The 26,477-nt window shown below is 45.4% G+C and overlaps 1 protein-coding gene across 2 annotated transcripts in view; it reads right to left on the reverse strand.

Annotated features, from left to right (window-relative positions):
- Window positions 1–26,477, reverse strand: part of MAN1C1 (mannosidase alpha class 1C member 1) — a 330,020-nt gene that overhangs the window by 201,584 nt on the left and 101,959 nt on the right. For both annotated transcript variants that reach the window (XM_085647808.1, XM_085647809.1), the window contains exon 3: window positions 22,220–22,316. In XM_085647808.1, the coding sequence (XP_085503934.1) occupies window positions 22,220–22,316 (97 nt within the window). The remainder of the gene's footprint in view (window positions 1–22,219; window positions 22,317–26,477) is intronic.

The raw sequence follows: 26,477 nt of genomic DNA on the forward strand, positions 1-26,477 counted from the left end.
GTAATATCTTATTATGTATGTATGTATAACACACTTATAAAGCGCTCCTGTCACCCAACGGGCATCCTGGCGCTGTGATCTAACAGATCCTGAAACACAGTCAATACTATATCAGCAAGCTACACTATCCTAGGGAACAGGTGAGTTTTTAGTTCTTTTTTAAAGGAGAGAAGGTCTCCTAAGCATCTGAGCGGCAGTGGCAGATCATTCCACAACTTGGATGCCGTAAAGCCAAAGGAACGGCCACCCATCCGCTTTCTCCGGATCTTGGGGACAACTACCAAGTAGGCTGAAGCAGAGCGGAGAGATCTAGTAGGGATGTACCAAGAGAACATCTCCTGTAGGGGCAACGGTCCCAAGCCATGAAGGGCCCGGAAGACCAAGCATAAAGCTTTAAACTCAACCCGCTGAGAAATGGGCAGCCAGTGCAAGTCTTTAAGTGCTGCGGATGACAAGTCAAGACGTCGGCGGGAAAGTGCTAATTTGGCAGCGAAGTTCTGTACCCGTTGTAGTTTGCCTAATGCAGTGACAGGTACCCCCAGAAGCAGTGCATTGCAGTAATCGAGTCTGCTTAAGATGATACTGCGCACTACTTCTGGTCTGGCATGGGCGGGAAGCAAAGGGAGAATCTTCCGCAGGGTACGCATCAGCCCCATGCAGGTAGACACTGTTTTATCAATGAAACCATCCAGTTGAAGATTAGGTTCCATTGTCACACCCAGGTTTCGAACCGAGTCTGCCGCTGCTACCGTGCCCTGAAAGGAGGGGGGCCAGAAGTCCTGCGGTAGAGGGCGCGGGACACGGTCCGCTGAGCAATGCAACACCTCCGTCTTGGAGCTGTTGAATTGCAGCGAGTTGTTACTCAGCCATGTTGCCGTGGTGACCATACAATGGTGAAAGGTCTCCTGTGACACCGTATTCTCCCCCTCAAAAGAGAAGATGAGTTGGGTGTCATCAGCATAGTTGGTGACTGCAATGCCAAGAGATTTAATTAGCTTGACCAGGGGGCGGAGGTAGAGATTAAAAAGAATGGGGCTAATGGCCGATCCCTGGGGTACGCCCTGACCAACCCTTCCGATGGTAGACTTGAAGGGAGGCAGGGCAACCACCTGATGTCTATTGGCCAGGTATGAGACAAGCCAATCCCGGGCCAGACCCATCACACCAGCCTCCTCCAATCTCCTGGTCAAGATGGCATGACTGACCGTATCGAACGCTGCCGACATGTCAAGCAGCACTAAAAAGGCTGTTCGTCCATAGTCGGCACGCGAACGAAGGTCACTCAAAACAGTCACCAAAGCTGATTCGGTTCCATGCGCTGGCCTGAACCCAAACTGCACCACATCCAGACAGTCATTGACTTCCAAAAATCTGGACAGGTGTTTCGTGACCAGTTTCTCCAAAATCTTAATCGGGAAAGGGAGTAATGAAATGGGTCTGTAATTAGCGGGGCATAAGGGGTCCAGTGATTCTTTCTTCAGCAGCGGAGAAACTACCGCAAGCTTCCAGCTCTCCGGGACCTGGGCGGAACCAAGAGACTGGCAGCAGATTGCGTGGAGAGGAGGGAACAGCTCTTCCCTAAACACTTTCCAGTTTGTGCGGAAGTACATCAAGGGGGGAGCCTGAGGACACACTATCCGCTAAAGCGCCAAATTCTGTAAAGGAGGGAAGAGGAAAACTATCCAACCTTGCTTTCCCCACCTCCATCTCTGATGTAGATGAGAGAGCAGCCCCTGGTGTCATGGGACTCAAGTTACTCAAGATGGTCGCGATCTTATCTTCAAAGGCCTTGGCCAGCGAGTCGCATAGTAACTGAGAGGCTGGGATAGCTGTAGTAGCACAGGCCGGTCGTGACAACTCGTTGACGATTTTAAACAAAGCCTGAGCTTTATTTGAGGCTGACAATAAAGTCTCCTCTAGGAACCTCGCTTTTGCACACTTAATCTGTGATTTATAAGCTGCCAGCTCCTGCTTAAAAAGGACTTTATCCGATGCCAGATAGTGTTTCCTCCATCTCCGCTCTGCACGTTTACACTGATGTTTAAGTTGGAGGAGCTCCCTCGAAAACCATGGCATGGCAGTTTTTGTTCTGTCTCGCGTTTTTCTTAGCGGTGCCAGATTGTCCAGAGAGGCTGTAATTCGCTGGATAAGGGAATTATAACTTTCATCCGCATTGTCTCCCAGCTGAAAAGCTTCAGAGAGCAGATTTGGTAGGGTTGCGCCTCTCAAGAGCCTTGACCATTGTCTCCCAGTCTTAGCAGTTCCCGTGCTACTGTTCTTAGAGTAGCCTACCGGGAGAGCTGCGGAGAAAAGAACTAGGGCGTGATCCGTCCAGCATTGCGGTAGGATGTTTCCAACCCTCACCTGACTAGAGTCAGCAAAGATCAAGTCCAAAACATGTCCCCTCTGGTGAGTCTTAGAAAGAACCAACTGCTCCAGATTAACGTTACAACATGCCTGGGTAAGGTATGTGAAGGCTGAGTCTGTTGGCCCATCTGGCCACAGATTGAAGTCCCCCAGTACCATCAGTCTGGCATGGGAGTTTGATAGATCGTAGATCAAGTCAGTAAGGTCGGACACGGCAGACGGAACGCCAGCCGGGGGTCTATAACACAGGAGACCAGTGAATAGCACCCCCCCCTGTCCCTTCAGAGAAAAACCCATCAGTTCGTACTCCGTGATTCTCTTAATTTCGAGCTGGGAAAAATCCAGCGATTCCCTATAAATCAACCCTACGCCTCCTCCTCTAGCCCCAACACGAGGATTATGTCTAATCTTATATCCTGGGGGGCAGGCTTGCCCCAATTCTACTCCACTATCTGTCCTTGTCCATGTTTCCGTCATGAATAAGGCGTCTAACTCATGTTGTTCTATGAGTAGCACTATCTCTGTGTGATGCCTGCACAAGGATCTCACATTTAGCAGACCACAGGCCAAGGAATTGTGGCTTTTAACAATAGTAGAGGGCTGGTGTTCTACCAAAACATCAGGTTTCAGGACAAGAAGTTCTTCTTTCGTGTAGGTTAAGCGCATAAGGGAGACGGGGGCAGCAGTTCCAGCCACCAGCGCGTCCTGTGCGCGAACGGGCGCAAACGGGCTTACCTCTGGCGCACCTCCGGCGCGCCAACGGCGCGCCCGCTGCGCGCCAACGCTGCGCGCTGGGCCCTCCATTACTATTTATCACCGTAGAGCGCGGGAGACCGCCTATGCGATCGTCTAGCCCGCCAACCAAGATGGCGCCTAGTCACCATACTACTTAGGCTAGCCCATTGGCCATATGCAGTGGTGGGCTAGCTGCAAGGTAGAACCTGTGGATGGGGTTAGTGAGACTTACTTAACTCATCCACCCTGTGACGAGCCGTCCAGTAGCGGCTCGTGGAGGGAGTTCGGTGGGCAGTGAGGCGGGGCGGGGGAGGGGCAGGGTGGGGAAATGTAAACACCGGAATATGGATGAACGGTGGTAAGTACACATTTAAATTATTAAAATGAATTTTGTTGCGTGCGCTGCATCGCAAAATGCTATGCAGCGTGCGCAAAGTAATTAGTTTTATTAATTTAAATGTGTACTTACCTCCGTTCATCCATATTCCGGTGTTTACATTTCCCCACCCTGCCCCTCCCCCGCCCCGCCTCACTGCCCCACCGAACTCCCTCCACGAGCCGCTACTGGAGCCGTCACTGATTAACACTCAGGCCTGGGTGCTTCAGTGCTTAAAACTGAAGTGCCCGAGTCAGAGGCAATCGGTGTCGCTCCCTCCCACCAGGAGGGGGGAGGGCCTCAAGGCACATTTGCCAGGCTGAGGAGGTCATGCCCTCAGGGCTGTGAAATCCGCAGCTTGGCAAAGTTCAGCTCTTGTAACTGGGAGCCTGCACATTTAGCCCATGTCTAGCTCCTGGCTGTCTGACCTTAACAAGAAGAGTGTCTGTCAGGCTGCCCTTTGCTCAGCCTGACAGACACTCTTCCTCTCTAGAAAAAGGTCGGGCGTGGCTCCTTCGCCCATATGGACAGGCCACGGCTGAAATAAACCCACCCATGGCACATAAGTGAACTACTCTTTAGGCAGATATGCAAATTTGCGCAGCAAAGTTCCGCCATTCACAGTGAACAGAACACAAACACTGAAGTGGGCTGATCCACTCACACGTGCTGTGTGCTTTGTAGTGTTGAAGTAAAATGTGAATGACAGTTGAACAGGCCAGTGGATGTAGAGGGATGGCCAAGTGTCTTTGTGCGCACAATATATGTATGTATTTTTTAAAATTATTAATTTGTTGGAAAACATGACGCTGTCGCGACAGCTTAGCTATTTGTTGGGCAGAACTAAAAATCCATGCAAGGCACGCCATCTACAAGGACACACACACAGTGTCTGGAACAAGAGACTGATGCTCGTTATTATTATTGTGGAACTCTTCAGAGCAAAAATGAATGCACATACACTTCCTTACAGCTGCTGCAAAGTCCTTGAACAGAAAATGAACTCTGCACAACAGCGGCCCAGTGTCAATCTTTCAAGGTAGCGATTGGGAGAAATTACCTATGCACAAAAGGGGCAAAGAAACAACCATTTCACACAACCGGCCGAATTGTGCATAGTTACAAGAGTCCTATAGAGTTTAGCACAATTGCCCTGCAGCACCAATGAAATGCATTGACGACATGGCCTTCTAGTGCATTCAGTCTAGCTATGCCAACCTTTATGTCGATTAAACATGAACAAGCACCAACCAAGGCTCCAGTACAATTCTCTTCTAGACATTATGTGCATAACCTTGCAGCTCCTACTTATATATAAACAAAGCTGGAAGGAAGAGCCAAAGTGCAGTCAAAGAAATGTCGAGTCATGGGAAATGATCTCAGACTTCCGGATCAGAAATGTGCTAAACAGGTTTAGACGCCCCTTTGAGTACCAGAGATATTGGTATAATACCTTCTTGATATTCTTAATTCTATATCTCTTCAATGTTATCACTTCTTCTCCATGCTTTAATGTGTTAGAGTATACATAAATCGCATTTTGAAAATTTATTTTGAGGTGTTTGAATTTTTTGATGTAATTTGCACCTACCTTGTGATAATCACAGTTATCAAAGACAAAGTGTTTCGTCCTAAATAAAAAGGCGTTTTCACTAATTTATAAGCCGATATGCGGCTTTCTCAACATTGACATTAAAACTGTTTTACACTGGATCTTGTAAGGAAGGATTATGAACAAATTTGGACAGAGTTCTTTGATTTTTTTTTTTTAACACTATACCTCAATTATTTTCTCAGTTACCAAGGGAAACTTATAGGAGGATTTCCTCAAAAGGTTTCACATTTCCTTTTAAACAGTGCGCTGCTGTTTGTAATGGACTAAGATTTTACAAGGGTCCTACCCGCAACACAAATATTAAATAAACAAGATTTTAGCCGACTACTACCTGACAAAAGCAGTCAGTATTTGAAATGCAATCGTGCATCAGTGCTTCTTGCTGGTTTTATAATGTCATTACTCTCCCAGGTGGAGCCATCGGTGCCCCAAGCATGCAGTCCAGTGTTCTGAGTTAGTGTTCCTGGTGTGAAGAGCAGAGGGTGGGTGCTTAGTACCAACAAGATGCAGAGTCAAGTGTTTTCAAGTTCCCGGATGTAGATCAGTGCTGTGTTAGTGTTGCTAGGGTGCAGCGTGGTGCATAATGGTTCCTTGAATGTAATGCAGTGGGATGGGTTAGCATTCTGTGGACGCAGCAGGGTGTCCTTGGTGCAGTGTGGTGGGCTAATGTCCCACTGATGTAATGTAGTCAGAAGCATTAATGACCTTAAAGGCAGCACAGGGATAAGCCTAGTCTCTTTAGGCTCCCCTGCATTGTAGTGCTCTGAGTGCAGTGCTGGGATGCAGTCCAGTGTGGCGAGTGTCCAGAAAGTGCTGTGTGATAAGTTAGCGCCCCAAGGTACACCATAGTGGGTTAATATTCTTAGGGAGTGCTGCCATTTGTTTCCAGGATCCAGTGCAGTATGGATGGTTTGTGCCACTAGAATGTACTGTAAAGCGGATGAGTAAGACCTAGCTAGGGTGCAGTGCACCGGATCAGTGTCCATGTCTAGGGTGCAGTGTGGTAGATTAGTGTCCCTGTGATGAAGTGTAATTTGACAGGATGGTGCATCTAAGGTGCAGTTCAATATGGCAGATTGGTGCCCATATCATGCAGCACTATGTAGATGACTGGAGTGCCTAGAATACAGTGTGGTGGACTAGTGTCCCAAGGAAGCATTGCTGCATGTTACTATCCCTTGAGTGAGCTGCAGGTAGTTTGTGTCCCTATAATTAGGGCATTAAGCTTGTTTACTGTGGTGGGTTGATGAGCTTTGAATACAGTGCAGTGTCACATGGTACTTGCCTTATGGAGCACAGCTGCGTGCTGGATTAGTGGCACTAGGGTAGAGACAGTGTAGTTTGTCATTTGGTAGGCTTGTCTCGCTAGATACTGTGCATTGCAGTGTTTTGCATCCCTATGGTGCTATCATCCCATTGGGTACAGAGGAGGGAGTGAGAATTTCTACCACACAGTGGGGTGGATTGGTGCCTCCACGTTGTAGCAGGGTAGTGTCCATAGAATGCAATCTAGTGTGGCTAATATGCAGTGTGATTGGTTAGTTTTTCAAAGGTTTATTGTAATATGGTGTATAAGCAATTCTAGCTTAGAGTGTGATGTGTTAGTATACTAGGATGTGGTGCAATGTACCTAGGGCACAGTCCACTGTAGTGTGTTAGAACCTATAGGATGTAGGGTGGTGGGTTAGCACCCTTGGAATGCATTTCTGTTTGGAGTGTTAATGTGCACATGACACTCCAAACAGCAAGGTGTGCTCTGCTAGTTTCCTAAACTACTGTATGATGTATTAGTATCCCACGGATGCAAGGCTGTTCTAACTAGTTCTACCTCCTCCATGGACACTGCAATGCCGGAAAGATCGGCTAGACAGATGTAAACAAACCATAAGAGCTCCCTTTTCAGGGAGAGCTCCAGGTGCGGCCGCTCATCGTCTCAGACTACCTTCAGGTGTACAGAAACAGACAACATGTAGTTAAACTTTGCATATAGTCATGTGACTATTAATGGTGGCATATGCTGTAGTGTTGACACCATTAACTTGTGGCCCATTACATAATCCTAATCTTCCGCTGATTACAAATTTAAGTAAAAGAGATATGTAGGACAGCGATTACTGAGCAACACCTTTAGTAATGCTTCAGAGTATGATGCACGTCTGTCAAAGTACAGGCCCTGGAGAGGCCCTGCATGTGCTTTGGCCAACATCAGAAAAGAACAAGACCTTTCTACTAACAAACACAAAAAATCCTTAATACTCTGGGACTTCAGAGTGCTACTGGAAAGCTATGTGTGCCCTCTTGGAACAGCTCCTTGGGCATCACCAATCAAATTCACAAACGTTTGCCAATGACACCTGCATCTGCTTCTGGGTGAAAGAGACCAGGGAAGCAATCCAACATCCCTGCCTCCTTGGACTATGCGCTGCACCGGAGAATGAAGGAAGGAACCGGGAGAGCCCTGTCATGGATGGAGGAGAGATAGGCTTGTTAGACTTCCACTCGCCTTAAGGCCTCCATAGAACTCACCGAGGCTAATAATCCTGGGGGATTCTTCAACACCTCGATGCAGTGGCCAAGGGAGTTAGACTGGCTAACTCATTACTTTGGGAAATCCTCCTAATACTACAAAACGCAACCAGTTGAGCTGACTAAAGCCCTTTCACACTTTCACCTGAACTACTGCCACCTCATTTCCACGGTGCTCTTAAAGAAGCTCATGGTTATGGTGCAAAGGTCCAGGACGAGTACAGCCACATAAAGGCTGCCCTCTAGTGGCTTATAGTGGACACAAGGGTCAAGTTCAAGGTCCTGTCCACAAAGCTTGTGGGGACATACGCCAGGAACTAGAACTCCATTGCAGCCCAACTAGGAATCTGTGCTCAGCGACTGCACACTTAACCAGCGAACCTTGAAGAGCCCGACACGCAGATGCACATCCCAAGGAGACAGACCGCCAAATTGTGAAATTTCCTAAACCCACTCCTGAAAGCAACATCAAACTACAGGCAGTTCTGGAAACCCAAGAACCCGGAGATATTCAAACTTGCTTTCATTTGAACTCGGAGCCGTACAAGTGTTGTGACCGCAGACCATCGGCAGGGTAACCAGCTCACCCGATTAGACTCGGACACCCACATCTTTCCATTAAGCTGACTTTTAGTGAAAATCAACAAGGCTCTTGAGTGACCAAAAGGTGGTGTACAGCACTCTATAAAAGAACTAAAAAGCACATAATCTGCATTGCAGAATCCTAGAACGATTTTTCCAACAAGCCGCATGCTAGACAGAAGCACACCACATAGCAAGTCCCCTAAAGTAACATGCTACGTCGTGAATGGACAAGTCAACAATGTAGCACTCAGACACCCTATTACTAAGTGGTATGTGGAAAGTCTGGGAAACAGTCCGTAAACTACAACCAGAATACACTTGGAAACAAATCATGCAGCTGTTAGTGTAAAGGTTTAGCACAACCAGTAACCCAGAAACCTATTGGTAGCTGGCTGGAATACATATTTTGTATGACACGCCTATCATTGTTAAATGTTAACAGTGGTGTAGCGTCATTGCATGCAACGCATCTGTCGCTATGCACTCAGTATGATTGTGCATTAGCAGACAGGCTTGGATCTTACGCGTCACGCATCGTGATTCAAGGAAGCTCAATGCATCCAGAACTGTTCACATCCACAACGTTTTGTTAATCCTAATGAGTTCAATTAGTAGTTCTCTGATGAGTCAATTAATAACCCGTGGAAGAGAGTGTTTCTATAATGTACTTAACGCCTCTGCTGATTTAATGACACATGCATTTTTATGTTTTCATGTCATTAATATCAATGGATTCCATGACGCTCTGGCCTGTTTCAATGATCAGAGGAATAAGGACCCATTAAGTCGCAGAGCAGACAACCCACAGGAGGCCCTGATCTGACAAGAAGGCTGTAAGTCCTAGAGTAGGGGGTGCAAGAGATGTTATGTTGTTTATATTGGGGCTTGGAACCCTCGGTGCTGTGGTTTTTGAGTTTGATTTTGCTGGTAGTTATTGCTTAGGGAGGGTGGAAGGGTAATATTGGTAACTTGGGTAGTGGTATTTGCCAGAATGGGGGAAGTCCATCATGGATCCAGGAAATGCTGGATCCATGCCACATTGTCAGGATGACCTAATGTCAAATATAAATGAGCTCCACTTAGATTAGTTGTATGTAAGTGATCTCAAGTGGATATATTCTAAATCTGGCTTGGATTGGCCACCATTGACTGATGATAGATGTCTGAGTTTGGACCATATGGATGATCAGATTTGGAGGTCTCAGCAGAGTGGTTGCCAAGAGTTTGGTTTGTTGTGAGTTAGATGGACAAGCCTCTTCAAGCTGTTTTTTGTGCTCAGTGTGCTATGCAAGATCTGGATAGGTTGTTGGCCAAACATTTTGGTTGCTTTTATCTAATTGTAATGACAGGTCCAATTTGCTGGTGTAAGAAAAATGAATTTATTTACATTTCTAAGAACTCTATTGTGCTGACATGTTAATGATGTAACCTTTGGCCACTGAAACGTTTATATACCAATCTGTTAAGGAAGCAACTACATTTTTACATGTTTTAAAAATGCATACCATCTTTCATGATGTAGGTCTTTTAACTTAAGGAGTACCACAGTGAAGATACGAGAACTTAGAAAGGTCTCCTACCCTTCACAGAGGAGAGGGCAGAGAGCAGACGTGAGTGGCAAACTTGGAGGGGATGAGCTAGTTTAGTTTACATACAATTCACCACAAGCAGACAGGACCTAGTCCAAGGTAAATTCTGCACCCTTGTCAGAAGCCTTTGGGAGGCCTGGGCTAAAATAATTAACATGGGACTCTCTGGATGCTTCAGTTTTTTGCCAGGCGCTCTTAAGTGTTCAAAACAATGGCCAATTCACAAAGGTAAATATACAAATGTATATTACCTCATGTGTATATTTATCCCTTCACTTAGATGTAACTCTCCACTTCTGTTTATTAACCATTTTCGAGTAAAGATTTACACCTAGGTGTCAACTTAGATGACTCAAATGAAGGAGTGGTGTCCCCTGAATTTATGCAATTAAATTTACTACTAGTAAACTTTCACCTGTTGGTAAAAGGTCTTAGCTACCGATTTAAGCTCTCTCTTTGGGAAAGTATGGGGTAAATTATTAAATTTTATTATTCTTTAAAAAAAATATTTTCAGATAAACTATCATTGTAACTTAATTTAAATGATTTATTATTAAACTGAAACACATAAAACGAAATATTACAGCACATCAATTCATCAAACGAAATGTGTATAAAAATTAATTATTATATATAATATTACTTTAGAGACATTAATGTAAAACAATTTAAAAATATTCATATTTTGCAAATTTGTATCACTAACATATAACTTACTAATTTAATTAATTTAACATTAATTGGAATGGGGTGTTATTCTAAATCCCTGCCTCCACTGTTTCCTATGGAGCATGTTGCAGCACCAGTGGATGGCCTTATTTGGTGCCTGACTTACGTGCATTTAAGCATATCGAGAAACTTGCATGGCTACAGTAACTTTAAAAGTATATTTTGTGAATTGCAATAGTCTTACTCTTTTTGTGCGGGTCTGTTTTGTATTTACTTGTTCAAAACCCAAACCCCTCCCTAAATTTCCACAAACCACTCCCATTTGGTAGAAGTTATTCCCCACTTCCTCTGGCCGTACCTCATTTACTACTTAATCATATAGCTACATCAGTGCTTAATCTGTAAAAAACAAAAGTGCCAGGGCTCTCGTCAAGAGGCCACTGCAGCTTGCACCACACATTACCCCTGCCATGCTGCCAGAAATTGTAGTAACACAACTAATAGCCATCTCACCCCTACAAGTCTCACAATGCGGACTATTCCAGACTCCCAAAGCTATAGGAATGGCTTGGGTGGCAGGGAATTGTCATTTTTAATGTACATTGAATTACAAATTAACTGGTCCTCTCTAAATTACCAGATAGAGCCACCTTGCGGCAGACTGTAACAAGAGCCGGTGTTGACAATTAAGTGCAGGTGCTGAGCACTGGAAACTACCGGATCAAATTAAGCTAATATACAGTTGGAGACCTTTACGCAGAAAAGACAGGAGAGATCGAAGACTCCAGCCGCAGGTTTATGAATTGCATTTTGTAGTATATAAAAAAATCTATAAAAGAAATGCCTCCTGTGCCATTCCTTGTGACGGCTTAGAAACTGTGTGAAAAATACCCACGGTTGTGAACTTGACCCGATTGCATCACAGCAAGGCGCCTTACACCTTTAAACAGAGAGGGAACTGTTTTTTAGGTCTCGCCTAGCTATTGCGATAGCAATTGCTATGCGAGACTATAGTAAGGGGCTCCCAAAAGTGCTCCCAAAAGCGGATTGCATGGCGAGCACGCGCACAATCACGTGCATCGTGCCGCCATGCAATCCGCTTTTGTGAAGGGCTTCAGCCCACTGGCGATGGGCATGTGGTTACGCTCACAATGACGAGCAGAGGCGCCATATGGCTTTTCTCTCTCGTCATGGCGCACGCACATCGCACACCACTCGCCAGCCAGCCTGCTTTGACTTTTGCGCCTCAATGCTCCTCCCCCTCCCCCACCACAGAGCGCGTCTCGCGGCCCCTTCCTGTATGCGAGGCTCGCCGGGGCCGCGCTTGTTTAAATCTGTTTTGTTCTTTTCCCATTCGACTCTTTGTTCATGTGCGCTGCCCAGGTCTACTCGTGGCAGTAGCCTGGTCCGATAAACCAGCCTCTCCCGGTGCCTCACACTAATTACGATTGTGGTCGGGCCTCCTCCCTGCCCGGCAGCCACCGCTGTTCCACGTTTCTTGGAGCAGCTCCCTTTCACTCCCCCGCCTCTCACCTGCTGTCTGCTCCAGCGCTGACTGACATGTGACTGACATGTGACGATTTCTGACAGACGTTCAGGGCCCATCGGTATCACGTTCTCTTTGCGAGAGGTCTCCGTCACTGTCTTCGTTAGCCTGTGCCCCCGCTGCCCCCTCGCTCTGTGCAGCCCAGCAGTGTGGTTTTCCAGGTGTTCTCATTCTCTCCATGAGTGGGGCAGCGCTTTCTCTCCATCTCTCCCGTTGTAAGCTGCGTACCTGCGGTCGGGCTCCAAAGCAGCAACTGTCTCGCCGCATTCCCAGAGGTGCCTGGTTTATTCCATTTATGTGAAAATAGAGGATGCACTCCTTCCCTTCTATGCATACGTGAAATTTAGAATTATCTTGCTGTAGTGCGTGCGATCAGATTCTATGATCCGTCCCAATCATAGTAGTTACTACAAGTAAAACAACAAGGCACTCATGTCGTGCCACATCTGTCGCACTGCTGAATGGGGAACGTTTCCCTGTCGTAAATCCATGTATTCAACTTTAAACCATTTTTTCATCAATGAACCAATATTAATCCGTAGTTTCTTTCCAAACTTGATAAATCACTGCAGAGACAGCGTCATGTCACTCCTTGAATTTTATTCTCAATCTCTCAACTTGATACTGCGCGCCCATCCAGGCTTTACACAGTAGCACGTAATCCAAACAAAACCTGAAAAACTTGACATCGCAGCAGAGACAGCGTAAAGTTGGAGTGGACACTATGGAGTTTCCATCAGCATAGAAGACATCTTAAAGAACAGTTTGAGAATGAACTGACAGAAAAGCAGTTGACCTGATGTGGCATATTATGTTTGTAATTATTTCGCTGTGGCCACTTTTTTGATTTGCAACAGATGTAAAATACCTGTCACAGTAGATTTCATTTAAATGTGCACATTTAAAGTCCGTTTATTTCAGGTTTTGTCACATAAGTTTTCGAGCGTTGGGAATAGTCAGCATTGAAAGTTGGGTTCCGTTTTGTTGACTTAGTGGGTTTGAATTAGTGTGGTTTGCATTTTAAAACAAAGGGGTTTCTTTTTAACTTGGGGATTCTGTTTAGTTGTGGCACGGATGAATCTGGTGACGTGCATTGTGTGAGTTGGAGTTTTTTTACTGCTGCACGGGCTATTCAATCACAGCTGAGGGGTGTTTAATCACGGAGCGCGAAGATTTGAACGATTGGTGCATGAAGGAGTGACGTTGTTGTTAAAACTACGGGAGCAAATGGCAGTGTGAAATTGACATTATTGAATCAACGAGAGAGGTGTACGAGGAGGTAAGGTTGCTAATACTGCCTCTACTACGGGAAGGCACAGCGCTTTGTTTGATGTGGGTTTGTTTGATGTGGGTAATTTTGATAAAGTTGTGACTCCAATGGGTTCGAACGTGCAGTCACAAGGGGAGTATCAGTTTAGAGAGGACCAGTAGAAGGATTCAACGGTGCCGTGGGTGGGTTGGAGAGACGGTTGGGTTTGAATTATGGGTTTGTCATTCACTTATATTTTTGTTGAGGATGTGGGGTATATTTATGATTATGCAGTGCATTTTGGTATCAATTCAGGTTTGTTGTGTACTGTCAAATCAGCTGTTGTTTAATTTATTGCAGTGACCCCTGACGAAGAGTCAAATGAGACTCGAAATGCATTGGGCAGAGAGCAATCAGTCTACTCAGATGTACATTTCATTGTTTGGATTACGTGCTACTGTGTAAAGCCTGGATGGGCGCGCAGTATCAAGTTGAGAGATTGAGAATAAAATTCAAGGAGTGACATGACGCTGTCTCTGCAGTGATTTATCAAGTTTGGAAAGAAACTACGGATTAATATTGGTTCATTGATGAAAAAATGGTTTAAAGTTGAATACATGGATTTACGACAGGGAAACGTTCCCCATTTAACAGTGCGACAGATGTGGCACGACATGAGTGCCTTGTTGTTTTACTTGGTTTATTCCATTGCCATTTTGCGCCGCAGGTTGCTCGTCCTCTATGTGGGCGACCCCCTCCGCTGCTGTCGATTTCCTCTGGTTTGGGCCTTCTGGTCTCCCAAGTGCTCCCGTTTTTACCGTTTGAGTCGCAGCTCTCTCTTTGTCTCCCCCGTTGTCAGCTTCGTGCTGGCTGGAGGGTTCTAGTGCTGCCGTCAGCGCCCGTAGTCCGCTCCCTCAAACAGGACTAGCTCACTGTTTTCCCCGAGGTGCCTGGGTTAGTACTCTGCCATTTTGTGCTGTAGGCTGCCTGGTCATTTTCGGTGGTGTGTTTCTCCATTATTAATCAGCAGCCTATCGTTCTCTTTTAGCTGCCCATTCTCTTGAAAGGTTCAGGTCCGTTATGCTTCGCTTATAAAGCGTGGATGTCAGCTATATTCCAGGATAATTGAAGGATTATTTCGCTCACATGATACTCACTATCTTCCAGGTTATACCTTGATCTAAACGAATAGAGATGTTGTGACACTCTTTAAACGCTAATATGGAGTGGAACGCGAACCGCTAGCGGCTATTGGGGACGATTCAATTGACATTATGAGGTAACATCCGGATACAAGATTTTTCATGGTACAATCAGGCACGGTTAGATCCATGGATGTCTCTTGTGTGTCGGGCGTGAAGAACAAATGCCTTTATGTTCTATGAGGAAGGACTTACATAGTTGGTTTTTATGTCGGTCTCCAATTTCTCATGCATTACCCTCTTATCGTAAAATTAGTGTGCTTTTTCGAGCACAAACTGCTGTGAAACTCAGTAAGATTGACTGGCTACATTAGGGTGTTAGGGGCTGGTGGTGAACTCCGAATAATGATTTTAAATGTAATGAATTCTGAGAATTGTATCATTGATTAAACGCTATGTGGAGACATTGTCCTAACATACTGCAATTAAATGATTGTGTAATTAGCCGTACGCACTGATTTAGTTTAGAGGGGTCGCTGAACCGCAGGGTTTTTGACTTGATCTTACTGGGAAGATTTTTTGTTAAATCCAGTTGGTATTTCCAACTGTATTCCCTGGTAACATGACGGAAGAACATGGCCTGGCCTACGTTGAGGAGCTTTAATATCTTTTGCCAGTGGCATCCTCTGAGACCTCAAGGACAGCATTAGCCACTGAAGCCTCCCTTCATGGCACACAGCTTCAATGCGATCTTCGCCTGGTCCCGCACAACTGCTAGGCCCTGGTGGTTTGCCTGTTGAATTTTGCACAACATTTTTCTGGAAGGTGTTTCCATTTTTCATGGTGTCTTGGTCAACAGAAAGCTGATGGTCCTTTCCACCGTAGATAGGGCAGACAGACTGTCATTATGGCGCAAACACTATTCCGACGCTTTTGCGACAGAGTACACTGTCTACCAAACCATAAACTATTCCCTAGCTTTTTATCATGAGCAGCAAATTTGACTGTTAGCCATTCTGTCTAGTAGTGAGGTCATATGAGCTGGAAACAGATTGCTATTTTATGATTAGTTCGGTCCTATCCTGCAAAAGCCATGTGGTCTTGTGGCTAGTGCTGCTGACTTTGGAACTAGACAACCAGGTTCGATTCCCGACTTTGGCTCAGAATGTTAACAAGATATCACTAAACTTCCTGGCTGCATGACAAACCACTTCTACTAAACTTTGAACTAAAACATTTCACAATGAAAATGGGTGTCTTTAATTTTCGTTTTTGTTATTGGGTGGCCAAGGAAACGAGAGCTTGCAAACAATTATTTTATTAATCAAGTGGGGATGCCAATATCTTTTCTTTGGAAGTATGTATGGCTGACTGAAATAAGGCCTGCACCTGAGGTACACAGTGCACGTCAGCGTGGGTGTGCTTTATGAGCACAGAGACCTTTAGAGGCTTCCACAGACGTCCACCTGTCCATGTGGCAGAAAAGCGCAATTCTCACTTTATTTCTGAAACTCCAAAATGCACATTTTTTCATTAAGAAATACCTGTTCTCTTTATACTGCAACGTATTTTAGAATAATAAATACCGTTCATTTATGTTAATGCTAGTGGTGGTGTTGGATAAGTGGTGGAGCTGGGTGAGCGGGTAACGTGGTATGGAGTTAGTAATGGTGCAGTACGCTGGGATTTGTAGAATAGTGGTTGTGATTTTTAGGTCGAGGACCGTCCGGTCTGCCGAAGGCAGAACCGGAAGTCGGAGATTTAATGTTTTGGAGAAGAGGGGCTTGAACCCGCCCCTCTTCTCCCCTGTTCTCCATTGGCTGGCCTCTTGAATGCTGGCCAGCCATTGGAGAAGAGGCTTTGTCACTCCGAACAGGCCCCGTCCTTTTCGGATTCGGGGGCGTGTTTTTTCGTTACTTTTCTAATTATCTCCTCCAGCCAATGGCAAGAGGAGAGAAAAGCAAAACACGCCCCCGAATCCGAAAACGCCACTGCGTTTCTCCGAGGCATTTCTGCTTCGCCTCGGAGAAAGGCAGTGGTGTGCTTCTTTTTACCAATGGCATCGCTTCTTGTGCCTCTTGAAAGAAAACAGTAAAAGAGCGCACTGTGTGTGAAGGCTAGAGCTTCTAAAGAGCCAGCTTTACTTCAGCAAAGTGCTCTGAAAACGATGTGCCCCGGGGCCTTGAGAGGGAGAGCGGCGAGACATCCTCTGCAGCCCCGACTTTGTTTCACTCCCATTTCGACTACTGTCCCAGTCGTTTGTGTCCATTAGAGAACCCAAAGAGAGATGAATGTGCGTGCTGAAAATGGTCTACCGTTTTCCCCCAACAGCCACTAAGCTTCGAAGGCTACCTACATGATAGGGCACAGCAACATCTGATCTAACAACCGTAGACTTTGCTGACAAGCATTGACATTTACAGCCTAAAACCCTGCCTGCTGCTACAGAGACATTCACCGAGTACTTCAAATGCGCATAATACGTGATGCAGGAGCCGTAATTGATAGCGCGGGGGAGGTGTTATTGCAGATATGCTATGTACGACTATCGGTCAGATTATAATTTTATAGCAAAATGAAAAAATGCTTAAACTAAGTTTAAAAGAGTGCAAACACTATAATTTAGATTAGACATTTTTTTTTTTTTTTTACAGCTCCCCGCTTCCTTCGGCGGAGCTAATCACCACTTCGAGATGGCTGCACCAGCTACGTCCTGAAAAATGAATATTAAGTAGGCTGGAAGTGTACTGACTGATTTAAATATGCCTGCCCCAGAAACGCAACTCTAGACGTGCTTTTTTTGCATGCCCGTAAACAATCTTGGAACTGAGATCGCGATTCATTCCAACATGGCCTCAATGACATTTATAAGTCCTTCTTCTATGACAACCTTGTTGACGTCGAATCTGCATTCTAGCTCTGGCTTGTAGCATGGCTGCGCTGGGCTCCCCGGCCCACATACTCCGGGCACTACTGCGTGAGCTGCGGCTTCTTCAGGGGCCGCAGTACCGGAACACTGCAGCCTACCTCTATATCCGGGAACAGACTGCGCGACACCGGGTAAGGATGTATTAAGAGCGCTGGAGAAAGACAAGTTGGAGCCTAGTGTGCATCAAACTGTTTTGTATATTCGTTTTCCGGTGTGCACCATACCTGCTCAACTATTCTTCACTCAGTAGTAATGACCGTCGGGTAATACAATAGAGATCTGTTCCTAACTCAGCAGTAATGACCGGTAATACCACAGAAATGTGTTTCACAAAAGTAGTCGTTTAGGCTTTTGGTTCTTGAGTCAGAAAACGCGCTTGCTGCTCTTAAACATACCATTGGAAAATATATTTTGGCAACTATTGCTATTACAAGTAGTCTAGATGTTGAGAGAAACTCTAAAAAAAAATCGTACATTTGTAAGATGGTGTAATGCTTCGCTAGTGATAAGGTAAGGGGAACTTTGGCCCGGCTATACAGATTCAGGTGCACGCACCAACACAGGTTACACGCAGTGGATATGTTGAACCGGTTAAAATGGAACGCCTTGTAATTTTGCTTAAATAGATAATTTGAGATAAATTCACAACTAACTGAAAATTAAGCCTACTTTACTCGGTGGCCTCTATGTCAATGTGCTTCTCTGCTCTCCCCAGGCACTATCACTTGGCCTCTCTGCTCCTTTACATGGCCTTTCTAACAATCTACTTCTCTGCTCTCCTCTGACCCTCTCACCGGGCCTCTCTACTCTTTCACTGACCCTCTCTCTGTCACTTGGCCTTGGCGCTCTCTCATTTAGTCTCTCCACTCTCTACATTTTCAGGGATTATCCCGACTTTAATCATATAAGCGATGCGTTAACACACAACAAAGGGTCATTTTCTCAAAGCGATTTTTTGGGGGGTTATATTGATTTTGCAATACTTTTGGTTATTTAGTTACCATGTTTGTAATATTCGAATGGACACAATACCATGTACACATGCCTGCACGAGTAGAATCGATTTTTTTATTTAATTTGATGAACTTTCAAATCCTATGGGGTTCTTAATTCGTGACCGCCTAGGAAGTATCATACAACGGGATTATCTTTATTTTAAATGTTTTTCCTTTTTTCCACCACATCCTACCTATCAAAATACAATTTCAACATTTCGCATACGAATAGTAAAATATTTATATTGTGCCTCTGTGTGTGGCTCTGTGTGGGTGGCTTTTTTTGTAGGTGGCTCTATGCGTGGGTGGCTGTCTGTGTGTGGGTAACTCTGTGTGTGTAGGTGGCTCTGTGTGGGTGGCTCTATTTGTGTGTGGGTTGCTCTGTGTAGGTGGCTCTGTGTGTGTGAGTGGCTCTGTGTGTGTGGGTGGCTGTGTGTGGGTGGCTCGATTTTTTTTGTGTGGGTGGCTCTGAGTGTGGGTGCAAATGCAATAGGTCTTGCATTTGAGAGTGATTAAGCTATTGACATTGTAAATAACAATGCCTTTTCTTTAAATGTTTTAAAAACAAAAACAAACAAAAATAATGACATGAGCAATGCCAATAGCTCTAACTTTAACAATGCCGAGACCGTTGCATTGTAAATGCTTGTTATTATTGTGTTATAGTGGCTTATTTGTGTTTTCTCCCGCTATTGCGATTTTGAGCTATTTATGTTTTGTCTCGAGGTTGTGGTGTGCTATTAGCTGTGTTATTTTAGTATTATTGTGTTTGTAGAATCATGTTTTTGCTGCATTAGTGTTGTGTTGCTGTCTGGGTGCCTGTCGGTGATGGGTGCCACTATCACATATTCCAATCCAATCCACTATTTCTTTATTTCGGTATTTCACCATAAAAGAACAGCCACACATATATACAAACAGGTAAAAATTTAAGAGGAATAAAAACAATGCATCAAAGATAATACATTGTTAGATTAAAAAATTATAGTAAAATCAGGCACAGTCAAATCCTTGATCTTGCATCTTGAGGAAGTTTCTCCTGACCCACCACATGGAACTTAGAAAACGTGAAACTGCAAAGACTATATGAGAATCTGTGTTGTATTTTAAGATTCTAAATGCTTCCATGCAATGTGTTGTGCCCAGGTTTTTACACAGCTGAAGCAGCCATCTATGTATTACTGTATGATACCCCGGGCAAAAAAAGTAAACGTGGACTTCGGTCTCATCACACAAATTACATGCCGGACACCCACTTGTATTTCCACCCGACCATTTACCCATGAAAGCACGCAGAGGGAGGCAGCCATAGCGAAACTGCACATATAGTTTCCTTCCTAGTGCCGGGTGGATTTTGTCGAGGCATGCCTCCAACCTGCAAGTGTCTTTTATTTCCAGGAAGAGTGAAGTGAGGGTGCCGTTTGCGGGTTCTGCATGAAGTTTTGCGGATAGTCTGCCCCAATAGCTAGCACTCAAAGCCTTACGTGATACACTCAAACAGGCTGTGTCGGGATTGTCCCATAATTGTTTTAGACCTATTTCATAGAGGCTCTCCCTGACAAATAGAAGCCATGGCAGCTTCCCTGAGCCAGGGAGTCTCAGGATTTTCGAAAGCTCTAGTCTGTACTCGGACAATTCCGGTGTTACCCAAAGGCGCCGCCAGAAGAGTAGTGGCCTGCAGGCAATTACCTCAGCAATGGATCTAACCCCTAGGTCCATACGCAATGGAACCAAGGGGAAGCTTATTGGTAGCCCAAGCAATTGTCCAAGGAAGTTGTTCTCTGTGATCGCTAAGGACCTATGATTAGAGTGCCCCCAGAGTTCAACCCCATATAAGGCGGCACTCCTCGCCTGGCTTTTATAAATCTCCATAACCGGGCTAACTGGCTTATGGAACGTCTTTCTAAAAAACTTAGCCAGGCCGCCTGTAGTTTGTGTCAATTTGAGGTTGGATTTCTTAAACTGAGCCCCCAAGTCATGTTTTCAGTAAGGGTTAGGCCCAAGGAGTCAAATACAGGGACCTGGTCCAAAGGGATTCCATTCATATGTGGGTTTGGGCGTGTGGATTTGCTGGGTTTGAAGATCATAAATTTTGTTTTATTGATGTTAATCTCTAATCCCCTGCTCCTACAAAACTCGCAAAATCTATCTAGAATTCTTTGGATGCCCATCGGCGACTTAGAGAGAAGGAGAGTATTATCTGCAAACATCATAGCAGGAAAATGCTTTTGGGCGATTTTCGGAGCATCTGTGTCTTTGCATGATCTCAGAGCATCTATCAACCCATTGATGTAGATGCAGAACAGGGTGGGGGCAAGCACACATCCCAGGCTGACTCCCCTATTGACAGGGATGGGCTGCGTTAATTTCCCATTATTCCCAAATCTGATTTGGGCATAATTTCCATTATGTAATCTACTCAGTATATTTAAGATATATTTAAGAGATAAGAGGGAAGTCCCAACTCACTTAAAACCCTCCATAGTGCGTCTCTGGGTACCAAATCAAAAGCACTCTTCAGATCAACAAAGACCAGATACAGGCTACCCCCTTCTAGATGGACTGTTTTCCAATAGAGAAGTTGTAGCCTGAATATCTGGTCTATTGACGTTTTCTCCCTAAAACCAGCCTGCAGGGGTGTCAAGATCTTTTGTTCTTCGAGGATTGCAACCGGTTCAAGAGGATCCTGGCAAAGATTTTCTGCGAGACATCGATCAAGCTGATCAGTCTATAATTTGCCGGTGACAAGGGTGATCCCTTCTTGTACACTTGGATGACCTCGGCACCTAGCCAGGTTGTGGGAAGGACCATTCCCTGCAAGATGGCGTTAAAGATCACCCAAAAATATGGGCCCAGATCTTAGGTTCGGCTCGATAAAGATCCCCTGGGATCTTATCCAGTCTGGCTGCCTTACCAGTTATGATTTTGTTTAGAGCTTTATGGCCCTCTGTTAAGGTTATCTCTGGAGTATCTATCCCAGGCCCCAGCAGAATCAGGATGTCTAGGGTCTGGCCTCCCTCTGCACCATCTAGTGAGGCATAGAGGGCTTGGAAGTGCATGGAGTTCTTTCTGAAGGCTTGTTCAGGGGATCAAAAATTATTGTGGTATCTGTCCCCCTAACTACGTTGTCTTTGTTTCCCCCGCTATCACATGGATAGATCGGGGCTAATGGTGAAGTAATAATACCAGATTGTAAGACCTTGGGGGTAGGGGAAGGTTTAAGACTGACAGGTGATATTGGAATTAAGGGGCGATCAAGGAGAGTGCCACTATCACATATTACATTAACCTGTTCTTGGAGTCTTAAGAGCACAGGAGACCCTGTGAGTCTGTAAACAGGTCAGCTCAGCCAATCAACTAATTATTTTCCTGAATCAAATTTGCAATTAGTAAAATAACTTTGAAGGTGCAGGCATTGTTTATTTATTTAATAGCTCAAAAACGACTCCACTGATTTAAATCAAACCACAAAAAGGACACATTCTTATTTAACTTCTCCTTCAATCATTTTTTTGGGTAAATCTGTCAAGCAATTTATGCTGTAATTGGAAGTCAAAAATGTAATGTGGATTTTCACACAGCCCTCCAAAAACGGATTCCACCCAGTAACAGTTGACTACGTTGGCCAAACACATCTAAATGAAAAAGGAACCCCCAGATGTGGAGGAAAAACACACTGTCAAATAGTGTGCTGATTTGTTTAAGGGGTCAAATAGAAATATCAGTTTTCTGTAAAAAAAAAACATAGAATGTGAACAATGCTTCTGTACATTGACTTCAATTTTATTAGTCCACTTTTAAAACATTGAAAATGGATTCATGCATAAAGATTATGATATGCCAAAAGAAAGTGGAGTGCACCAATTACCTTTTTAAAAAGAAATGTAGGCACTCACCAAACATATTCCCAACATGTCCGTTCTTAGTCAGTGGCCGGAGTTCATTTTTGCCCCAGGCGTACTGCTTGTAGCTATCCCACGCAAACTTCATCATCTGCGAAAACCAAATGCTCACAATTAATGGAGGCAAAATACCTCTCCTCTTGGCCTTTTTCAGAAATGTGGTTTTACAGTGAGTGCACTCTAAAAAAATACATTACAATCAATGAACAGGAAGCAGAACACATTTGATCAATAAACATATCGATTTTCTGTAAAATAAATATTAATGACGATCAGAAGAGTAAAGTGTACTTTTTGTGGAACCCACACAAAATTTCAGGCTCTTTTTAGGACTCGTCTCCAGACCGGGGAAGCTGTCTGGCTGAGATGGACCTATTGCGAAATGACAGTGAGCCTACAGGCTGCCCATTGCTCATCACTGCTTGGTTTTGTCAGTCTCCTTTGCTTGCTTATTTGATGACTTGCCTTCCTCTTCTTGTGTTTGTCCCTCTCCTGATTTGAATTTTAGCTCTCTTGCTCCTGTGCTGCATCACTCACCCCCTCAAAGTTCCCACCATCAGCGCTCTGATGCTCCTCACCTCTCCCAGTTTGTCTGCACAAGCACGGCAACTGGGATATTTTTGGTGTGCTACAGCTGAAGAGCAGACTTTGAGTTTTTTTTAGTTTTATCTCCTGCATTTCATGTATGACATAAAAGCTCAAGCTTTGGTGCGCAAAAACGTTTATAGCACAGAGCATGGGCACTCACAAAGATTTTCCCTAGGACCAAAACGTTTGGTCTGTGGTGAGACCGAGGGCCATGTTGATGCCAGCAGGGTGGCGGTCATCGGCGGGAGAGGGTGTAAGGTGGGAGCAGGGGAAGCGCCACATACGTTGTTGCTCAATTACACAATGTAAAACCAGCAAACCTGGCATCAATCCCAGATTCCCCAGTTGACCAAATTGTGTGATCCTAAGCAACTGTTTTATTTCACTTGGCCTCCTTTTTCTTCATTATCACAAATAAGAGGACCTCAAAATACATGGCTTCAGGATGTCAGCTGTCAAAACTTTCTCTTGTGTTTGGTTGAACTATAACGTTTTCCATGTATAACTGCAACCCAGGCAAGCCACAGGGGGCACGTAACAGACTTGCCTCTTAGTTCACTATTAGCGTTGTTGTCGGGGGGGGGGGAGGGGGGGGGGGAAGGAGCGGCATGAATGTTTCTAGATTCATGTTTTAAAACTGACACTTTAAAAAACAAACTTCTCAATACACTGTTATAATCTGACGTACTGAGCTGAAACACTTCTATGTGTCAATGAAATTAACTTTTTTTGAGTTTTGAAGGTACTTTATCATATTTTTACAAGTTTGTTGCAATATGTCTTTAAAAACAAGCATTATGTTTTAGTAATTGTGGGCACCAGACTGGCTGCTGTTCAGCATGGCTAAAAGTTAATAGGGTAAAGGAGAGTGCCGTGGAGTGTTATAAGCTGGAGTAGAGTAGAGTGTTATGGCGTGGCGTATAGTGGCGTCAAGTGGTGTACAGTACAGAAGTGGCATGGAGAAAAGTGAATTGGAGTGTCATGGAGTAGTGTACAGTGTTGTGGAGTGTCGTGGAGGGAGTGGAGTGGAAGGGAGATGAGTGGGGGAAGAGTGGAGCACAGTGTCAAGGTGGAGTAAAGTGTCTGAGTGAAAGGGCATAGAGTGTCATGGAGTGGTGTACAGCAGACTGGACAGGCCGTAGATGGTATTGAGTAAAGTGGAGTAAAGTGGCACCGAGGTAGTTGCGTGGGGCATTATAGAGAGGAGTAGTGTCGTAGAGTGGAATGGAGTGCTGTAAAGTTGAGTGGTATAGACTGGAGTAGAGTGTCAGTGAAGCAGAGTTTAATGGAGGAGAGCATCATAGGGTGGAGTATCGGGGAGTGTAGTAGAGCAGAATGGCCTAGAGTGAAGTGGAATAAAGTACAGTGGTGCAGAGTAGGTTGGCGTAAAATGCCTTGATTTTGATTTAAAGCAGTGTAGAGTGCAGTGGCACAGAGTAGAATGGTGCAGAGTAGATTGCAGTAGCATAGTAGTCCCAGACCTGCTCCCCTCATTGCTAGGCACCACAGGTCTCCCAGACTCTGCTGCCTAGCCCCTTGTTGGCGTCTAGCACTGGTCTGGTAACTTTTCACTGCCAGCTCCATTGTTGATGCCATGCTCATGGATTGACCCCTTCACTGCTGGTAAAATTGATCTTGACTGTTGCCAGCTTTTATCTAGTTTGTGCTGATTTGGTTGTGTTGTTTAATTTGCGCTGTTTTAAATTGTCTGATTGTTTTGACTCCGCCACATGTCGCTTCATTGTTTTATTCCTGCCTCACTTCCTTTCCTGCCGTTCACTGGTCTGGCACCTCCCAACACTTAGCGCTCCTCCCTCCTCCCAGGACCCAATTAATGGAGGCTGCTGAGCGGATCTATTCAGCAGGTCCCAGACATGCTCCCCTTGTTGCTAGGCACCTCAGGTCTCGCTGACGCTTCCGCCTTAACCCCTTGATGCCCTCTGCCACCCACCCAGTAACTTTTCACAGCCATCTCCATTGTTGGCGCCGTGTTCATATATTGACCCATGCACTGCTGGTAAAGTTGTTCTGGCTAATCGCCAGCTGTTGTCCACTTTGTGCTGATTGGGTTGTGCTGTTGAATTTGCGCGGATTGTTTTAAATTGTCTGATTGTGTTGATTTGAGGGTGCACTGTTTTGTTGTGCTGTTTCTGCCTCACTCCTTTTCCCACCGTTTCCAAGTCCGTGCTTCCCGCCACCCAGGACCTACTTACTAGAGGCAGAAGCGCGCCCACACACAGTGGACGGGCCGCCAGTGCACCAAAGGCAAGCCTGTCTGGCCTGTCCCTGCCTGTAGTGTGCCCAGAACCAGGAACCCTGGCCCTCCGGGCAACACGGGTACTGCTCTGCAGATCTCTGAGCCCTGGATACCCCAACAACTGCTGCCTGGCATCTTCTCGCTACACAGTAGGACCGTTTACCTGCCACAGATGTCAGTTCACCTGCAACCTAGGACAGTCTGCCCTCACAAAAACACAAGCCATTCCCACTCCGTCGACCGACAACACCCTGGAACCACTCCAGTGCATCTTGATAAACGCCAGATCACTCTGCAAGCACAAAATCAAAGTCTCGGACACCATTTTCACCCTTGTCCCAGACGTGACCTTCATACCTTGGCTCAACCTCTCCTCGGCTCTCGACATTGCCACCACAATGCCCAACAGATACAAGATGAAAAACTGGGATCGCACCAGCAAACACGGAGGTGGCATCATCATCCACAAAGAATCTATCCACTGCACCACCACTGAAGATGAAACAATGCCGCTCATGTAACACCTGAATTTCCATCTCCACACCGACAACAAAACAACCAAAGATACCCTTGCCTACAGACACCTAGGACCAAGAACCAACTTTGGCGACACCATCAATTACTTCATTGCCCCACCTACCATCAAATCCAAGCACAACATCTTCCTCTGAGACCTCAACTTCCACTCGGACAACCCACAGACATGAACTCCGCCAACCTTCTGGAACAAAAGTACAACATCTACCTCACCCAGTTGGTCACGGGCCCCACACACAGAGCAGCACACACATTAGACCCTATCTTCACATTCAGCAACAAAGTCAAATATAGCCATACCACGGAACTCACCTGGGCCAATCCCTCCATCATTCACTTCACCATCACACGACCTCCTCTCACCACCCCCAACCCTACCAATGCCTCCTTCTGCATCTGTAGAAAAGTGAAACAGAACCAATTGACGGATGCCTTCAACACCACCTAGCCTGATGCCGCAACCAACCTGAAACAGGCAGGCGAGAACTTCAGCACCTGGATTACCAATGCCGATGATCGAGTTGCCCCCATCAAACCAGCCAAAACTTGCAGATCCACCAAACAAGCCAGCTGGTACACTACGGAACTCAGCACAATGAAATGCAGCTGCAAACAATTACAGAGAAAATGGCGCACCAGCAGAGACGTTACAGACCGAGCCACCTTCCTATCCACCCTCAACAAATGCCACCATTATCTCAAAGATGCAAAAAAGGATGCCCTTACCGACCACATTGAGGCCAGTGCACCCCACACCAAGGAACTCTTCATCTCCGTCAGAGTTCTCTTGTCCAGCAGCCACTAAGAACACAATCCCTCCCTCTCGGGAACTCTGAAATGCTCTTGTAAATCACTTCCACAACAAGAAAG

The sequence above is a fragment of the Triturus cristatus genome, chromosome 3_2 (assembly GCF_964204655.1).
Source record: "Triturus cristatus chromosome 3_2, aTriCri1.1, whole genome shotgun sequence".
Taxonomy (NCBI): domain Eukaryota; kingdom Metazoa; phylum Chordata; class Amphibia; order Caudata; family Salamandridae; genus Triturus; species Triturus cristatus.